Source organism: Carcharhinus amblyrhynchos, chromosome 3 (genome assembly GCF_965287045.1).
Source record: "Carcharhinus amblyrhynchos chromosome 3, sCarAmb.v2.hapA, whole genome shotgun sequence".
In the NCBI taxonomy this organism is placed as follows: domain Eukaryota; kingdom Metazoa; phylum Chordata; class Chondrichthyes; order Carcharhiniformes; family Carcharhinidae; genus Carcharhinus; species Carcharhinus amblyrhynchos.
This window is the reverse complement of record NC_137326.1, coordinates 41,107,888-41,127,972: the sequence shown is the minus strand read 5'-3', so window position 1 is coordinate 41,127,972 and position 20,085 is coordinate 41,107,888. Positions and strand designations below refer to the sequence as shown.

At 38.8% G+C, this 20,085-nt stretch overlaps 1 protein-coding gene across 3 annotated transcripts in view; it reads right to left on the bottom strand.

The window, feature by feature from the left end:
• Positions 1-20,085, bottom strand: part of LOC145339059 (microphthalmia-associated transcription factor-like) — a 261,551-nt gene that overhangs the window by 132,719 nt on the left and 108,747 nt on the right. The window contains exon 1 of one of the 3 annotated variants that reach the window (XM_080183491.1): positions 11,256-11,386. The exons of the other annotated variants lie outside the window; for them this stretch is intronic. Coding sequence (XP_080039617.1) covers positions 11,256-11,311 — 56 coding nt within the window. The 5' untranslated portion in view covers positions 11,312-11,386. Of the gene's footprint in view, positions 1-11,255; positions 11,387-20,085 lie in introns of those variants that run through there. 3 annotated transcript variants of the gene reach the window in all.

The following is a 20,085-nucleotide window of genomic DNA, read 5'->3' as shown; positions in this document are numbered from 1 at the left end:
TTGTCTATTGTTGGAGATTCCCAGCATGGTGCTGAGGTGACAGTATCAAGCAGTCAAAGGAGCCAATCACACTAAAGAATTCTCACAGCTAGCCAAGCAGCAAAGTATTAATAATCAGATATTTTTTTTTAAAACAGAGCAGAAGAATAGGTATGCAATCAGATTTAAAAACAATTAGCTTAAAAATTTTCATAAATCATAAGAGATATTTAACAACAATGTACAAACAAAGCATTTTTTCTGGGCTAGGTCTACTGTTGAGCAACAACTAATATTCAGATTGTTAAAGACTCAGTCGTAACTGATGGCATTAGTTATAACTTTTCATGGAATCCCAAACATGGGCCCCATTACAATCAGAGATTCCCAAATGTATAGTAGGGAAGAGGGAAGTGTCTGAAAGTAAACAAATACTTTGGCCAGTATTTCCTCTGGTGACTACAGAGCCATTAGCCACCGGCAAAATCTTTTGGTCCCACTAAGGCTTAGGGACTTCAGCATGGATCACCAGCCCTACCAGCGGATAACCTGCAACAGAGAGTCGATTATGATACAACTAGAAGAGCTAGCTAGCAGGAAGGGCCGGAAAATTCCTCCCTCTGTGTCTGTCTTCAGGGAGAAGAAATAAAAAACCTTCCTGGTATACTACAGAAACATAGGACTAGGAGAATGAGGAGCTGGAATACTACTGGAGAAATTAATGGGAATTTAAATTGATAAACCTCCTGGACCTGATTATCTACATCACGGAGTGCTGGAAGGGTTAGTTGTGGAGATAATGGATGTGTTGGTGGTCATCTGCCAAATATCTACAGATTCTGGAATTGTTCCTGCAAACTGGAAGGTAAACGCACTTTTTAAGAAAGGGGAGAAAGAGAAAGTGGGGAACTATAGACCTGTTTAGCCTGACATCAGCAATAGGGACAAAGCTAGAATCTATTATAAAAGTTGTGATAACTGGATGCTTAGAAAATAATAGACAGAATCAATTTGGACAAAAAGAAAATCATATTTGACAAACTTGTTTCAGTTTTTTTTGAGGATGTAACTAGCAGAAGGGGGAACCAGTGAATGAGATGCATTTGGATTTCCAGAAAGCTTTCAAAAAGTTCTCAAACAGGTCAGTGAGCAAAATTAGAGTACATGGGACAGGGGTGATCTGGCATGGACTGAGAATTGGTTAACAGATAGAAAAGAGAGAGTAGGAATAAATGGGTCATTGCCAGCTTGACAGGCTGTGACTAGTGAATTACTGTAAGTTATCAGTCCTTAAGTTATTCACAGTCTATATCAATCTTTTGGATGTAGATGCCAAATGTAATATTTCTAAGTTTGCTGATGATACAAAAACTGGGTGGGAATGAGAGTTGTGAGGAGGATGCAAAAAGGTTTTAAGGGAATTGTACAAGCTAAGTGAGTAGGCAACAACATGGCAGATGAAATATAACATGGAAAAATGTGAAATGCTCCACTTTGATGGGACAAATAAAAACAGGATATTTTTTAACTGATGAGGGATTGGGAAGTGTTGGTGTCCAAAGGGACCTGGAGGTTCTTGTTCACAAGTCACTGAAAGCTAATATGTAGGTACAGCAAGTAACTATGAAGGAAAATGGTATGTTGGCCTTGATTGTAAGAAGATTTGAATACAGGTGTAAAGAAGTCTTTCTGCAAGTATATAGAGCCTTAGAGAGACAGTGCCTAGATTTCAAGTGCAGTTTCTGTCTCCTTACCTCAGGGACATTACACTTGCCATAGAGGGAGATCAATGAAGATTCACCAGACTGATTCCCGAGATAGCGGGCTTGTTTTATGAGGAGAGATTGAGAAAATGAGGCCTATATTTCACAAGAGTTTAGAAGAATGAGAGGTGATCTCATTGAAGCACATAAAATTCTTACAGGGCTCTATAGAGTAGATGCAGGAAATATGTTCCCCTGACTGAGGTGTAAAAGTTAGGAACAAGGTCTCACAATAACAGACAAGGTCATGAGGTGAGGCAATATTTCTTTGGAATTTTCTACCCCAGGGGGCTGTAGAGACTTACGCATCAAGTACATTCAGGACAGAATGAATAGATTTCTAGATCTTAAAGATATTTAGGGATCTATTTATCCTAAATATAGAATAAAGATATTACAGGAAAGCGGCACTGAGTTAGAAGATCAGCCATAATCTAGTTGAATGGTGCAGCAGGCTCAAGGAGTCAACTGGCCTACTCCTGCTTCTATGTGGGAAAGTTTTCACCAAATTAACTGATTCACATTTCGCAGCAAACTTCCATCATTTTTAGATCCAATGTCATAATCAGAAAATCAGTTTTCAAACTATCAATAGCTGTACTAACCAAAGAACTTCTGTGAAAAGGAACGTTGCTTGGCTGGGTTAGCAGATATTGACACTCCTTGCACATGTGGTGAACAATAATCCAATGCTAGCTGTGTAGAAGAACTTGAAGGGAAGGGCAGCTCATTTCATTATTTCATTAAGTATGATGCGGTGACATCACTATAGGGCTGAGGTTAAGAGATCAGGGGCCACCAACCAGCAAACAGGCTGCTGACTTTTTTTTAATCTGTTCGTGGGACATGGACATCATTGGCAGGCCAGCATTTATTGTCTGTCCATAGTTGCCCTTACAGTATGGCTTGCTAGGCCATTTCAGAGGGCAGCTGAGAGTCAACCACATTGGTGTGGATCTGGGGTCAAGTGTAGGCCAGACCAGGTAAAGACGGCAGATTTCCTTGGATATTAGGAAGATCCTTCACAGCACGGTGGCACAGTGGTTAGCACTGCTGTCTCACAGCACCAAGGACCTAGGTTTGATTCCCGCTGGGGTCACTGTCTGTGTGGAGTTTGCACATTCTCCCTGCGTCTGTGTGGGTTTCCTCCCACAATCCAAAGATGTGCAGGTTAGGTGCATTGGCCATGCTAAATTCTGCTTCAGCGTACCCAGACAGACACTGGAGTTTGGTGACCAGAGGATTTTCACCGTAACTTCATTATAGTGTGAATGTAAGCCTACTTGTGACTAATAAATAAACTTTACTTCTAAAATATAATGAAGAATCTCAGGTGGTCAGGTCTGTGTACATGCTATATTGTTAAGCACTAAAAGCATGAGTTAACAAGGTGGCTTTGAATTTCTTCACCGAAAAATACGTGGAGCTACTACCCTATATACATCAGTGCAATAGGCCACAGTTCCCATATTCGTGCAACAACTTTTAAACTGCATGGCGTATTTATATTTTTATAAATATATCAGAAAGAAAAGCAGATAAACTTGCCGCACAGATAAAAATTTAAAAAGATAACCTGAAAAAGAAACAGGACACCTTGGCATTATGAACACTGGAAATTGTAAAAAAGAGAAACCATATCCTGCTCATTAATGTTTGGTGAATATCTCATATATGATCAATGGCATGATTTTTATTTGCTGCATGGGAGACTGTGTTTACTCAGGAATTAAATGAAGCTCAGGTTTCTGCTTCTGCCAATCAACAATTATTTACACAATTATATGTGGTGAAAGCATCTGGTTTCAAGTCTTTGAAATGGGTCAGACCCAATTTGTACCACCCACCCAGCCCCCTCCCATCCCTGATTTTATGATTCCTTGCCTTTATCTGAATGTAAAATAAGTGTTTGACTAAAACCAGCATTTTCAAGGTAAAACAGGGGACACCCTTTGAGTAGCACTGATACCAGTATGCCTATCTGTTTTTCCAAGAGCAACAGCAGGCCAGATCGTTAAAATGAAACAAGTTTGACTACATTTTGTGGGATTTAATGAAATGTTCTTTTCATTGTTGACAGCCTATTCCTTTGGTAAGTAGGCCTTGCAATTTGTTCCAAAATGTGAAGGTTAGAAATAGCAATAATTAGCATCTTCATCATCATCTTGACAGCCAAATGTTCGCATTTAAAGTAGATTTACGATATATATGCACTAATAGTTTGCCACAACATTAGGTCCATGACCCACTGTACAAATTGCATTATACTTGGGCATAGGACAGATCCTAGAAGTAACTGATGACGTACTCAGCAGTTGGTTCATACTAAAATAGTACAGCTATGAATATAGAGACTAGTTTAATCAGCAAGTTTTTAAACTTGTTTCCCTCCTATTCCTGTTTCTCTAAGAATGTACAACTCATGTCCCATATTTCTGCCTAAATGATTAGGTCCATGAGTTTATTGAAGGTATTGTCTAAATCAGCACTGGTTTAATATTTGTTGTAATGAAACAGGTAACTCCTGACTCTTTTAATATTATTAGTTTTAATTTCAAAGTGTGTACGCTGATCTCCAGCCACACGGCGTTCCAAACCCTGGGTGCTGCACTTTGTTACCCTCTCTGGTCAGGAACAGAACTGCAACAGACATCACAAACCTGTGTCCAAATCCCAAAATATCCATGAACAATGTCAAGTGAGATCAACCAGTTAGTCAAAATGTATTTCATACAAACTTTCAACATTAAAGCCAAAATTGGTTGGGGAACAATGCAATCAAGGGAAAGACACAGTTGTGGATCAAAATTATTTCTATTGTTGGTTCTTGTTTTAGCTATGAGTCTAATTCTGCTGTAACATCACTGCTTTCTGTATTGACATTAGCACAGGGTCAAATTAAAATTTGATGCAAAAAACAGGTAGCAGTTTGTGTGTGATTTGCTGATTAAGCATTAATTTTGAATCACTGTTACATATCAGTAAAATAATAGTTTTATTTTAGATAGCTATCGTCATCACTAATTAACATGAAAAATGGATACATGACAGGCAAAGCTTGCGAATATTTTTAGATTCTATTTCTCATATTTTGGGTGTTTTATCAGTGTTATCAAATAAAATTGCCTGTTCAGGGAGCATCAACATTTTAAATCAATTTAAAGTTGGGAAATTTTAACTTTGGCACTAAAACACTATGATAATTTCACATCATTCACTTGTTATAGACCTTAAGAAGTTGCCTGACCAGTGACTTAAATGAGCGAGGCGTATAAGACAATGAAATAAGTTAATGAGGCTAAAGGTAGATAAGTCTCCTGGTCCTGATGGAATGCATCCCAAGGTACTAAAAAAGATGGCAGGAGAAATAGCAAATGCATTAGTGGTAATTTACCAAAATTTGCTGGACTCTGGGGTGGCTCCCAAGATTGGAAAACAGCAAATGTGACGCCGCTGTTTAAAAAAGGAGGTAGATATAAAGGAGGTTAGCTGAACTTCTGCAATATGGAAAATGCTTGAATCTATCATCAACAAGGGAACAGCGAGACATCTGGATATAAATTGTCCCATTGGTAAGACGCAGCATGGGTTCATGAAGTGCAGGTCATGTTTGACTAATTTGGTGAAATTCTTTGAGAGTATTACATGTGCAGTGGACAATGGGGAACCTGTGGATGTGGTGTATCTGGATTTCCAGAAGGCATTTAACAAGGTGCCGTACCAAAGACTGCTACATTAGATAAAAGTGCACAGTGTTTCGGGTAATGTATTTGCAAGGATAGAAGATTGGTTAACTAACAGAAAGCAAAGAGGGGGTGCAAATGGGTGTTTTTCTGGTTGGCGATCAGTAACTAGTGGTGTGCCTCAGGGATCAGTGTTGGGACCGCAATTGTTTACGATTTACATAGATAATTTGGAGTTGGGGACCAAGTGTTGTGTGTCAAAATTCACAGATGACACTAAGATGGGTGAAAGAACAAAGTGTGCAGAGGACACTGAAACTCTGCAAAGGGATATAGATAATCTAAGTGAGTGGGCAAGTGTCTGGCAGATGGAATACAATGTTTATAAATGTGAGATCATTCATTTTGGTAGGAATAACAGTAAAATGGACTATTATTTAAATGGTAAAAAATTGCACCATGCTGCTGTGCAGAGGGGCACAGAATCTCAAGGAGTTGTGCAGGAATATCAAGGAATTAATTTGCAGGTGCATCAGGTAATTAAGAAGGCAAATGGAATTTTGTCCTTCATTGCTAGAGGAATGGAGTTGAAAAACAGTGAGATTATGTTGCCGCTGTATAAGGTGCTGGTGAGGCCACACCTGGAGTACTGTATACAGGTTTGGTCTCCTTACTTGAGAAAGGATATACTAGCACTTTAGAGGGGTTGCAGAGGATATTCACTAGGTTGATTCTGGATTTGAGAGGGTTGGTTTATGAGGCGAGACTAAGGAGACTGGGGCTATACTCATTGGAATTCAGAAGAATGAAGAGAGATCTTATAGAAACATAGAAAATTATGAAAGGAGTAGCTAAGATAGAAGCAGGGATGACGTTTCCACTGGCAGGTGAAACTAGAACTAGCCTCAAAATAAGGGAAAGCAGATTTAGGACTGAGTTGAGAAGGAACTTCTTCATACAAAGGGTTGTGAATCTGTGGAATTCCCTGCCCAGCGAAGCAGTTGAGGCTACCTCATTGAATGTTTTTAAGGCAAGGATAGATAAATTTTTGAACAGTAAAGGAATTAAGGGTTATGGTGAGTGGGCAGGTAAGTGGAGCTGAGTCCACAAAAAGATCAGCCATGATCTTACTGAGTAGCAGAGCAGGCTCAAGGGCCAGATGGCCTACTCCTGCTCCTATCTATGTTCTTATACAGTATTGCTCATTTTACCCTACTGCTCAAAGATAAAACTATCCATATCCTCCCTACAACTACATCCACAATTCAAAATCAAATGGCTTAATGCTTGTCCATTAATCATTTTATGCTTAATCTTGGTACCTAAAGAAAATTTGCTTCCAAGGCTTTATTCAAGATCCTTGGCTAGAAATCAGAGTCCCAAGTTCGATGTCAATGGAACAGGTTTCACCAGACTCTATAAGTCTAATTGACAGCCAATCACATCCTGTGCCACTTAGAACTTGAACAGGGAATGTGACTTAGCATAATAATCTATTATAAGCACACAGTCCTTTTAAATGTAGAGAGATGCAGCCCCTTAAAATGGTTGGTACTTGTTAGAAAACAAAAAGTAATCAAATCCAAAGGAAGAAGTGTTGGGTGAGATCAATAAGAAATAAATCTAACATGGCACAAAACAAATCTGTGGGAAACTCATGGTGCAGCACAGTATTGGGCAAAAGGACTTGTGACCACAAGAAGGTTCCCCTTATTGAAACATTCCGCAGCAATTAGCGCCATGCCTACCAGGAAATAATAACTAGATTCAGTAACGGGGTTCACTGAGTTCAAATCTGAGAATAGATATAAAACAAGATAACACATTGAGGGAATTTGGTAATTAATAGTGTGGATGGTAGTTAGCCCAAAATTCTACAGCAATAAAGCACTGTTGACTAAGTTACACATAATTTTGTATGCAAAGTTCCTTTTCAATTATGCAAATTAAGGCCTCAGCACAGCACACTGTTACGATGCAACGTACCTAACCAGACACACATTCCACAACTTTGCATATAAAACTGTTATTACAAATATGATCACCGACTGCAATGCTGGATGAAAACGACAATCCTCAATGATATTCCACTTAGCTCCTTCCAATACTTTTGGAAATGCAGCAGCTACATTATGTATTTCAGTGAGAAAGATGGCAGCACACACTGACTATCAAATATCAGTCATCTGTTTGGTGCAGATAGTACATGAATTAGCTTTGAGATGGTAGCCAAAATTGGGTCAACGATTGGTGGCAGTGATGATCTTGTCAATCGCTAGAAGTGGTAATCTCATGTTAAATGTTGGCTCTAAGTGTCGTTGCTGCAGATCAATTAAGGAAAGGCAGACTATATGACTTCAAAATGGTAAAGGCATTGCAACTGCACACTCTAGTCCAATTATTCCCCATAACTGTACCACACTTAAAGACAATACTTGGTTTTGATTCCCCTTCCATAAAACAATAGGATATAGAGTCACTTTTAACTAAATCATTGACAGAAAAGGAAAACTTCCAATAAAAGATAAATCTTCCAGTAATCTAAAAGGCTTCTCTTGCTTCAGTTTGAAGGAAGGAAAGCAGTATGTATGGCATGAAGCTAATTGCAGTAGGTTTTTATTTAAATATTCTGCATTAAATTTGGCACTTTATGACTGTAAGTACGTCAGTCCACCAAATGTAGAAAACAACCAAACTGCGCCCAGTAGGAAATGGGGACTGTACCTACTCTCCAGTTCTGTAACTCCCCTTCACCCACTGCAAACCAGCGGGCACATGGTACCACTGGATCTAGCCTTCAGATTAGAAAGCTGCAAGGGACAAGATGTGAATCATTCCCAACAATACACTGAAAAACATCTCTACTACATCTATATCTCAATATTTACTGCTACCTATTTGCATGAAATTAATTGCCTACTGTTCATCTGGAAAATATGCAGTTTTGAAGCTGAAAGTAACATGAAAATTAATCAAAGCATTAAGGTTTAAAAACTTGCAAAGAAAAATTATGTAGTTTCCTTTAAATCATTTAAAAATACACCCAAGGTCACAACAAAAAAGTGCTCATATCATAGCACCAATTGCCAATATCGCTAAAGGAGCCCCAGCTGCAATGGGAAGTGGAAAGTTAGGAATGTCTGACGACGGAGTTAGAGAAAACTAGTCAATTCTCCAGGATTGATAACCTTCATCTTGACACAGCACAGAGATTAACTGAGAAACAAGGAGCAGAATCTCCCAAACATTTTAAGGGTCTTAACGGTGAAAATAACGGAGCAATCTGCAATGGTTTCTCAGGATGCTCCAGAATGCAATCCTCCCACATTCAGTCACTTTTCTGGAAAGTTGGAGGTTGCATGCTGCTACTGGGGAGGGGGCTAAATACATCCATGATCCTGTATTCTGAGCACCATTTTGCAAGGCCAGATCTCAGTGCACTGGGAGACCCCCTCCCTCCCACAGACATCAGAACTCCCTCCCCACACCATCCTATCAGCACCACATTCCCCCAACCCCTCCCTGACATGGGTCATTGGCCATCAGGGTCATCCTGGTGAGTCAGCCTGCCTTACTCTTGACCCCACCTGCTTTCATGACTATCTTAATGATCCAGCTCGGTACAAACCCTGGTCGGTTCCCCCCGCCTGCACAACCCCCATCATGCCCGCAACTCATGTCCTACCCTCTCAACACTGCCCCAACAGACTGGCAGTGCCAGCTGTCTGGTGGCCACTACCAGGCTGTCTGATGGGCATTGCCAGTGTGCCAGGTGGGCACTGCCTGACAATGCCCCCTTCCACACTTTAACGGCCCCCAGGTCCTCCAGCGTGACCATCGTGCCAGGTCTCCGCTAGTCGAGACTAGTAGTGATTGACACTGGTGTGTCCACTCGCCGCAGAGGTGAGAACATTCTGGGAAGGAAAAGCTTTGGGTGCCAAACTAGCTAATGAGATCAAAATCCAGTCAATCTCATGCAAATCTGCCTTGCACCCTTTCTGGGTTCGATCCAGTTCGTGCCCTTAGAAGGGAGAATTGCAAACTGTTTGGCAGTGGGTGCAAAACTGATTTTTAGACCCATGCACTATTCTCTGGGATCCGCGCCAGGCACAATGAGATTGGAGAATCACCCAAAGAACATTAGACTACTTAACGTTACCAATTTGTTTTAAAGTCACCTTCTGATATCTCACCATATCAGATTAATTACTGGATGTTAAACTAACAACTGCTGAAACACAATGAAAATATCTAGTTATTTCAGCAGACAGCTTTCTAGGTTTCAATTTCTAGACAGGCCAAAAATCAACAGCAGGAAGGTATTAATAAATTACCACAATGGATACAAACTGTTCATACTGACTGTGACAGTGCAACATATAAAATTGCTGTCAGCAATAAATGGCGTTTAGATCATTTCTGCAGTCCTGCGTTGTGTGTTTGAAAATACATTTCATTGTTCAAAAAGAGCCTGCTGCAGCATTAATAAGAAACATTTAGTTTAACACATTTAAGGTAAAATGTCTGTGTCTTTGCCAATAAACCTAGTGGAAATGGCAGACAACACACTGGAGGTGGATGAAGTGCATAATAACCACAGGTGAGGACTTACAGCCTTTTTCTGATAATTAAAGATTAAAACGGCTCACCTTTACATCAATGCCATTAGTTTAGCAAACCTCTACCAAACATGAGACTAAAACTTGGAGGTTTTCATTAAAAAAGTGTTGTTATTGCCCATAAAAAAGGTCCAGGAGTACAAATATTAACATGGTGATTTGGTTTATTCTGGAGGAAAAGTTGTATAAATGTTACATTCTAATACTCCAATTACACATGGCAGCATGTGACATTTTCCTTCACAGTGATACTTTTGGTTCAACTATAATTCACGTTTAAGCTCCTTCTTAAACAACTACTTATTTACTAAAAACTTCAAACATCATATCTCGCCTTCTGATAAGTGCCACAACAATGAAAAAAATCTAGATAGTAATGGCATACTTCTGTTTTGCGCTATTTTTTGATACAAATCCCAACACAATCACTGGAACCTTACCACCACAAGACGATGTTAATTTCGTTCAAGAAAACCTTCTCTTTTGACCCATGACTACTCAGTAAATAATTAATAAGTTGAACTGCTGGATATTTGCTTCAGTTTGAACTTAATAAACGGCCACAATGATGATTCGCTTCAGTACTCTTTTATTTAAAGACAAATACTTGGAATTTCTCGGCTCCAGCATGGCAAAGTATTAAAAAAATGCTGTAAATCTTCATGTTCCAAAATGAGCACGTGCTTGACAAGGTATCCTCAGATCCAAATGATACATCTTCACATTTTAGCTGCCAGAAATGTCCAGTTTTTATAACTTTACTATTTTACCATCGGATGCAACACAAAGGTTGAAGCAAGTTTGCAGACATTACTATACAGCTAGTTGAAATGTTTGAGATTTTTGAGCTCACACCAATGTATTTAAATATTTATATTTAGCTTTGTTCTCACTGACGAATGTAATGTGTTGTGTACAGACACGTTTACTGGACAATCTAAAAGATTTGGGAACAAGAAGTAATCATAAATGATCAGAGTCAAGTAAAACACAAAACTGCGAAGGGGTCTTAAATTTTTAAAAATCCGTTCGCAATACATTGGCAAATTGGGAATGGAAATAATCATAAAGCAGATTCTGAGTGATCTTTAAACTCTCACAACCTGCTTTTTTTTCCCCCCGTAGAGCTCTTGCCTTAACGTATTTACGAGTAGAAAAAATTGTTTTTAACTTTTCAGTTAGAAACTTCTTAAAAGTTACAAAGTACTTACACGTAAAAGCTCTGGAATGAACATGGTCTGAACATTTGCACTCCAACAGCCTCCATTTTTTCCCTGAAAGGTGTTCTGCAAGCCCTTGGAGAACAGTGAAAGTCAAACTGTACAGCAGTATATGTGTCACTGGGGGTGGCTCCAGATAAGGCCCTGGCAACTCCAATCCTAGCACAGCTCTATGTCTAAGTGGTGCCTACTGTCTGTCTGCAGCACTCAACCTGTTCAATCCAGCACCTGCATGTGACACAATGGGCCGGCTCTACCAGAGTGTAAATTTATGTTCGCAATATCATCTAAAGAATAATTTTACAGACCTTCACCACTTAATACACACCCTTATGCCTTGTTAATTAATGCTGGCTATATTATATAAATCCATCTACAGTAATGTAATCAAGTTCAGTAACACTGAAATATCTGTAAACCATCAAGATGGTAAATATTACAAACCTTCACCCAATGTAATCTATATTTATACGATTACAACAAGCATACAACTGAACCACCTGAATCCTACTATTGCCGCCATACATCGGGTTGGGAAAAGAGAGTTCCTCTGATTTGACTAAGATTTCTTTACTTCAGTTCTATATCATAAAATGCAAATGGTACACTATTTAATTTGGCGTTACTTTCAATAGGGATTTCAGCCACTGTACTGTTACCTTTGTACTGTTAGTGGGAAAAAAAGACTCAATATTACAGAATTTAAAACCTTAACAGAAACATATCCACAGCTGCATTTTAATGCTTAAGTAAGTGTAATGAATCATCGGTTCACCTTTCTCCTTTATTTCAGGTGCTAATATACCTTCCGTGCATTTTCAGCACTTATGTTTATCTGAAATCTCCAGTATTTGCAGTTTTTCATTTGATCTTGTTTGTCTCTTCCTATATTTGATTGAATTGCATCTATTCAATCAAATCAGACGTTCAAATAATCATTTATGATCAGTTTACTGCTGAAGTTAATATTTTTCAACTCCAGAACACACTTAACTTTATCACTTCTTCCTAACAATGCTGCAGTAGTTAGCAGTTAACAGGCTGAAACAATTACGAGAAATGAATTTAAATTGCACTGCACATCATAGGTTAATGATTTGGATGAGGAAGCTAAATCTCCAAATTTGTGTATGATACAAACTTGAGTGGGAGAGTGAACTGTGAGAAAGATGCTTCAGCATGAGTTGGACAGGGTGACTGAGTGGGCTTGTCCACCATGTGGACGATGCAGCACCATGTGGATAAACGTGAGGTTATCCGCTTCAGTAGCGGAAGTAGGAAGGCAGATTATTACTTGAATGGGTATAAATTGAGAGAGATGGATACTCAGCAAGACCTTGATGTCTTTCCACATCAGTCACTTCAGCTAAGATCACAACTCTAATTGACAACAACTCTTAGCAACAACTCTAATTGACAGGGCAGTTTAGGCCATCTGAAAACAGGTTAAATTATGTAATCCGCATTAATTTACATTTAACTTAACAATTTAAACAAAAATGACCCATTATCATACACTTAGTAGAACAGTAAATATATTGCTTCATACAAACAGAAACAGTACAGTTCCAAAGCAGATATGATTTTTTGAACTTCATTCATGGGATTTGGGCATTGCTGACGAGACTAGTATTTACTGCTCATCCCTAATTGCCTTTCAGAAGGTGGTGGTGAGCTATTGTCTTGAACTGCTGCAGTCCATGTGGTGTAGGTACATCACTGTGGTATTAAGGAGGGAGTTCCAGAATGTTGACCCAGTGACAGTGAAGGAATGGCAACATGTTTCAAAGTCAAAATGCTGAGTGACTTGGAGGGGAATTTCCCATTTGGTGTGCTATCCTTGTCCTTCGAGATGACAGCGGTTATGGGTTTGGACAGTGCTGCCTAAGGTGCCTTGGTGAGTTCCAGCAGTGCATTTTGTAAATGGTACAATGGCTGCCACTGTTCATCGGAGATGGACAGAGTGAGTGTTTTCTGAAGGGGTGCGAATCAAGTGGACTGCTTTGTCCTGGATGACAGGTTACACTCATCCAGGCAAGGAGAAAGTATTTCACCTCACTTGTGCCTTGTAGATTTCTGGAAATGCTTTAGGAAGTCAGGAGGAGAGTTATTTGTTGCAGCAGTCCTTGCCTCTGACCTGCTTTTGCAGCAATAATATTTATATGGCTTGTCTAGTTCTGTTTCTGGTCAATAGAAACACCCAGGATGTTGATATGAAACTTTTATTTTAAGAAAACAATTTAAATTAACAAAGGATTGTTGATGATTTATATTTGATAAAACAATACTTGCAAATCTAGCTTTTTGACTTTAATGGGCCTATATTTTCTTCAGTTGATTTTCTGATAGGGTGCGTCTGGTGACTTATTTAGCAGGTCAGCTTCATTTACATGATCTGAATAAGGCTGAAGACATTACTAGGCCTGATGTTTGGAGTTCAGCAGTGAGAGGTTGAAAATAGGATGTAAAAAGCCTGTGACAGCTGTTTAAAAGAACTTTAAAGAAAATAGCCATTCAAAAGTTATTAGATATGTTGATAGTCATTTATGGCAGTTAACGTATAAATTTCAGCCTATGAAAAGGCAGAATAGGTAACAAAAATGGCAGCAAGCCTCATGGGTCATTCACAATAAATGTGGTAGGGACAGGCATCACAATTCCTGAACCACCTTTTGAAGGTTGACAAAATGGAAGTAAGGCTGTATGAACAGAAAAATAAGCAGGGCAACAAATTGTGAATGATTCAGCATACTGATCATCGATCCACTTTATACATGCTTATCAGGTGCAACTGATTGTAAATTACTGTCATGTCCAAAGATACATTTCTTTTTGCACTTAATTGTGTTCAAATTTGTTAGCTTTTTTAACCACATCAAGAGATACAATCTCCACTATAGCTGCACTTTTAAATTCCATACTATTTGCTGTGAACAGTTACTGAATGCACCAAACACCCAAATACTGTATTTGAAGTCACACAAATTTATACAGAAAGGCCAAGCTGCGCACCTTATCTGCAAGTTGAGTTGTGTATTAAATGTTCATAAAATGTCAACACTGTTTCATTTCCATCAATAAACAGTGATAACAGAAGCTAACATACATTACTTGGGAACCTTAGCCAAGTTCACATACATCAAAAATCAAAAGTTTGTTTTAAAAAACAAAAGGAGGTAAAGTGGTAGTATAAGTGGAATTGAAATATCTGTGTATAAGATTGCCACTTACTTTTATCTGGAAATAGATAAGCAATGACGCCAGTACAGTAGATATAAACTTTGTCATTAAAAAGGTGAGCATCCAGAGAAAGCAAATATATGTAGGGATAATAACGTAAGCTGGAGGTTAGTCCGCAGGAATAAGGTTCTAAACTTTGAATGATTTTCAAATATTATCTGAACAAGTTGACTGGTTCCATCTTGTAAGTAACTTCAGCTCAGCGCCAACGCATTCACGTTGTTGAAACTCACCCAAGTCAGTGTTTATATTATGCAGAGAATCATTTATCCAACTAAACTTGATGAATCATAGGTGAATGATGTATTCAGCTCTTGAGACATCAAGATCAGTAAAGTCCCAAATCTGTGCTAATTTAACTGAGACAGGACAATAATAGAATCACTAGCATCTCACTGCTAGCAGTAGGAGATACTATTGAAGAAACTAATTTTTGCCAAATAATCTGGCATGGGTTCCTCCCCTCATAAAAGGGAGATTGAGAGAAGGAGCAGTCTGCAATTCATTCTCTCCTGTCCTCCTTCAGCATTCTTAAGACATGATCTTCGAGCAGTTTCTGTGCTAGGGTCTGGCCAATTTTCATCATGTCTAACTCAAGAACGTTGGGATCATTGGGTAATTTTCTAAGCACATGTTGCCATTAGAGAACTTCACCCACATGCAATATATATCGCATGGTGAACTGCATTCAACTAAATGGTACATGCTGAGGGAGTGACATTTCTGACATTTAAGGGAGGCAATGGCATAATGATATTGTCTCTGGCCTAGTACTCCAGAGACCCAGGTCACTGCCTGGGTTCGAATCACAATACGGCAGATGGTGAAATTTGAATTTAATAAAAAAATCAGAAATTTAAAAAGTCTAATGATGACTATGAAACTATTGTTGTTTGTCAGAAAAAACCATCTGGTTTGCCAACGTCCTTTAGGGAAGGAAATCTGCCATCTTTACCTGGTCTGGCCTATATGTGACTCCAAATTCACAACAGTGTGGTTGGCTTTTAAATGCCCTTGAAGGGCAATTAGCGATAGGCAATAAATGCTCATTCAGCCAGCAACACTCACATCCCACAATTTAGAAAATGACCCCCAATTTATATTATTTGATTACCAACTCTGCTGTCGTCAGATTATTCATCAAAGTAAGGTGCAACTACTCATCAGAAAAGACACCAACAGTGGCATTTCTTTTTTAAAAAATTACAAATGAATTTGAAGATCATAATTCATAATTTTAATGTCATTTTATCTAGGAAATGTCAAAACTTAGTCTTCACTTTAAGATACATAATAATTATTTGAATTAAAAATTCATGTTATTTTCCCAGCTTTTAATGAGTATTATGTTATTAGCATCAGAAACATCAATACTGTGAACCTGCAGCAGCCATAACAACAACCAAAAATATCTCATTCAAACGGAGATTTCGAACAGTGCGGATCTTCCATGATCGGAAAATATATAGTTATTTCAAGCTGTAACAGTCAAAGGCTCCACGGCAGATTTTCTCTTTCTCTGTCAATGGCATAGGGTTGCTATGACCTGTAAACAGCAATAGTAAATTAAATATTTCTTTTCAAGTATTTTCCAGAATATGAGGATACACTTTGATTTAAAACACTAGACGACACATTTAACATGAAGAACATCCTAAAATATATTGTAATCATTTCTTGTTGTCCAAAAATTTTAAAGAAAACGTTTTCTTGAAAGAAGTTTAGAAAGGGTAAAAAGTAAATAAATACATACATTATTAAAACTTGCTACCCAAGTTTTATTGCAGATTGGTTTCAAACAAAACAAAGACTTTCATTGGCTTTATAGAGTTAATTACTGCCATGTTTGTCCATACAGTCACTCAAGCATTTGAAAACCACTTCTAGAGCATTGAACCATGATAGCCAATAACCTGTATAAACCAGTGATGAAGCATCAGCTTGCCCCACCTCTATCCCACCCTTTTCCCAGAATCAGCCTTTTGCTTAGTGCAGAACAGAATCCCACAACTGTATTCAGTTTAGCAGTAACTAAAAATCTCTTAACAATCTATAACAGCACTTAATTTTACAGGATATTCAAACTTAACATTTCTTCAATTTCACTTTGAAACATTTCTAAATTTATCACAGGTGATAAAAAATTATTTTAATTGAAATTTTATAAGAACGTCAATATAATTTCACCTATTGTCAATTTACTCAATAGTTCGCATGTTTGAACAGCCTATTATACAAATGATCTTTATTTTTAATTTCAACACTCACTGCTAAAACAGAAGTAGCCGTTTCATGACAAAAATTTTGACTAAAATGATTTTTGGTTTTAAAATGGCATTACATACACTGAAGCATACCACGGTGTCACTTGCCAGAGATATCATTGTGACAAAAATAATGCACAACCTTTCTCCCTGAATAAAAATAAGTTAACCATGCACAATTTCACCAGCAGAACTTCCTGACACATAAAATGCCAATCTAACCCTAAAAGTATCTCGTTCATTTAGAAAAAGGCAAAAATATGCAACTAGACCTTTGGCTACTTTAGTCTAAAAATTGCTACATCCTTACAGTTTTATTATTTTGACACCTGTCAATCCATTTTTCTTTAATTTGAACTCTTATTCCATAAAACAATATAAAAGCAGAGCTTCTGGGAATTTATAGCTTTGCAACATCATAACAACTTTGAATAAAAAAATGAAAGATTCATATTTATAAATTACCTTTCACCACTCAGAACACCACAAAACACTTTACAAGCAACTAAGTGGTTTTGCATTTTCATCATTGTTGCAGGGTAGAAAATGCAGCTGCCAATCACCACGTAGCAAATTCACATAAATGCTAAGTGATAATGGCCAGATAATTTGTTTTAGTAATGTTAGCTGGGTGATTAATATTAGACAGAATACTAGGCAGAACTCATCTCCTCTTCTTCAAAATAGTGGAATGGGGTCTGTCACATCGATCCGAGGGAGACAGTTGTGGCTTTGGTTTAACGTGTTATCCAAGGCTTCTGAAAGCACAGCACTCCCTTTGTACTGTACTGCAATGGTTTACAGCTTGTCTGGGACTAACCAGTCTCGATAAAATATTTATATTGTCTGGATCTGGATCTTCTGTGGATCATTGCTATTTAAACGGTACTGCATGGAATCCTTTGCTATACTTCTCAGTCCGATCAAAGATTTATCCATCTATGTGAATCACAAGTTCTCTCATCCTATTTTTCACAGATAAGGGAAGGCTGAATGCCCACGCAGACAATAAAAATAATTAGGAGAGTAATAGGCTTCATCCTTGTGGAAGGACTGGGTTCCCAATAACTAATGAACAAGGTCTTATAACAACAACAATTAAGAACTCTGAGCAGCTCTTACATGTTTCCAGTCTGCCCATGTCCTGGGGAATTTGACCCAGGTGTGCTTGGAGAACATTCACCTTGTTGATGAGTCTCAGCATAAGGAGTGCAGTAGAGTAAACTGTAATCTCTAGAACATGCTTGGCTGAGCACACCGCGTATTCTGCAAGGCCATTGGGTACTGGGGGCTATGTGTGACATGCTCAAAGTCTCATGTGTGTTCAAAGTTCCTGAACTCACTGGAGGAATCCATCATCATCCTCTGAAGAATGTGGCAAAGAATCTCTTGAGCTTGGCAGATAGTCAAGTTCAAACCACCTGGAACGCAAGGCTAAAACCAAATGCTATTTACTATTCCATTCGAAGATGTCAGCTGCTGTAAGGGACCTCATGTAGGGTGGACCTGGTTCTTTGGCTTGATGTGGCTCGAGTGCATTGCATGGTGCATATCTGGATACGTGCTTCTCCATGCCTGCATACTTGGAGGCCCAGTATAATGATTCCTTTGCCCTCTATTTGGGTGCCCTTGGAGAGTTGCTGGTATAAAACTTTTGGAGAGGGAGACGAGGATGACAAATTGCTGGGCATGTAGTATCAGTCTGTCCTGTACAGGTAAGTCATCTTTGATGGTGAAGAATGCGCAGAGCTCATGGAAAATCAACCTCATCTGGATATAATGAGTCTCAGTATCAGTGAGGGCACCTGATGAAAAGAGCCATTCTGAATGTAAACTGCACAAAATCCACGCTGGAAGGCTTCTGCTGATAGGAACAAAGGCATGCAAATGTCAAAGTATTGTAGCACCAAGTGAGGCTGTGTGATGCTCCTGTCAACATCATTTGACATCTTGGTAGAGGAGCTGACAAAGAGATCCAGTGACTTTAAAGAACTTAAAGATAATTTGTCATACTAAGGAAACAGTGCAAAGTGTACTTGTCCACAAGAATGGCCATCTGTCATATAGTCATTTTCTTGTCTGGATCTGGTTTCACACCATCCGCTGTGAGTATATGGCCCACGTAGGGAACCCGGCTGACCCTAAATCTGCATTTAGCAGGGTTAAGCTTGAACTGTGTGGTCCTAATTCTATCCAAGATGAGACAAAGACAGCAGCATTGGCGGCACAGTAGTTGGCACTGTTGCTTCACAGAGTCAGGGACCCAGGTTCGATTCCCAGTTTGGGCCATAGTCTCCCTGTCAATGTGGGTTTCCTCTGGGTGTTCCGATTTCATCCCACAGTCCAAAAGATGTGCTGGTTTAGGTGCATTGGCCATGCTAAATTCTCCCTCAGTGTACCCGAACAGGTGCCAGAGTGTGTGGTGACTAAGGAATTTTTACAGTAACATTACAGTGTTAATGTAAGCCTACTTCTGACTAAAAAATACATTTTTTACTGTATTAAAGACGTGCATCATTTTCTTACATTACACAAACTCACAGCAGGGTATCATTGGTGATGATCTCACAGGGTTGGGCTGCAAATAGTTGCTTGTGCATTGTTGGAAAAGCTCGATGCCGTTGGAGATGCAGATGAAATGGTATCTGCCTACTGCAGAGATGAATGTAGTGAGATTTAAGGATCCTTCTTCGAGCCAAATGTGCCAGAACCCACATTTCACACCCAGGATGCTGAAAATCTTCCATTGGGCAAGTTAGCTATGGCCTATTTAATCGTCTTTACCATCTGAGCAGTGCCTTCGAATGGACTGGGTTGATACAAATCTTGACCACATCATCTTAATTTACTACAGCCAGTATTGCTGAATTCCAGTCCGTAGCCTCACCTTTGGCAGTTATGACATCTAGTATCATCATCCAGTGCAACTTATTAATTAATTCCTGCTTCTTGGCTAAGGGTACTCTTCTCAGAGTACAGAGTGATGGTGGCTTAGATCTGCAGCTTTTGGTAAAATGCTTCAATTTGCCATGTTCATTGCAGCATTTACCAAACATTCAGTTCTGAAGTTGGTGCAGGATATGCCCTGCACCAGAAAAACTTCTGTTTACTGCCTTAACCCTTTGCTTTTTATTTCTAACTGCACGTTTAACATGCAAATGAAAATGCCTGATTGCAATGTTAATTCTTTCATTTGAAAATCTGCGTGCAGACAAGATTACTGTGGATCCCTTCAGACTGCAATCCCTGCATAATCCATTAGTAAGGGTGCCAAAAGCACATTATTTTGCAAAGATTTTTAAAAATTGCAGCATAGG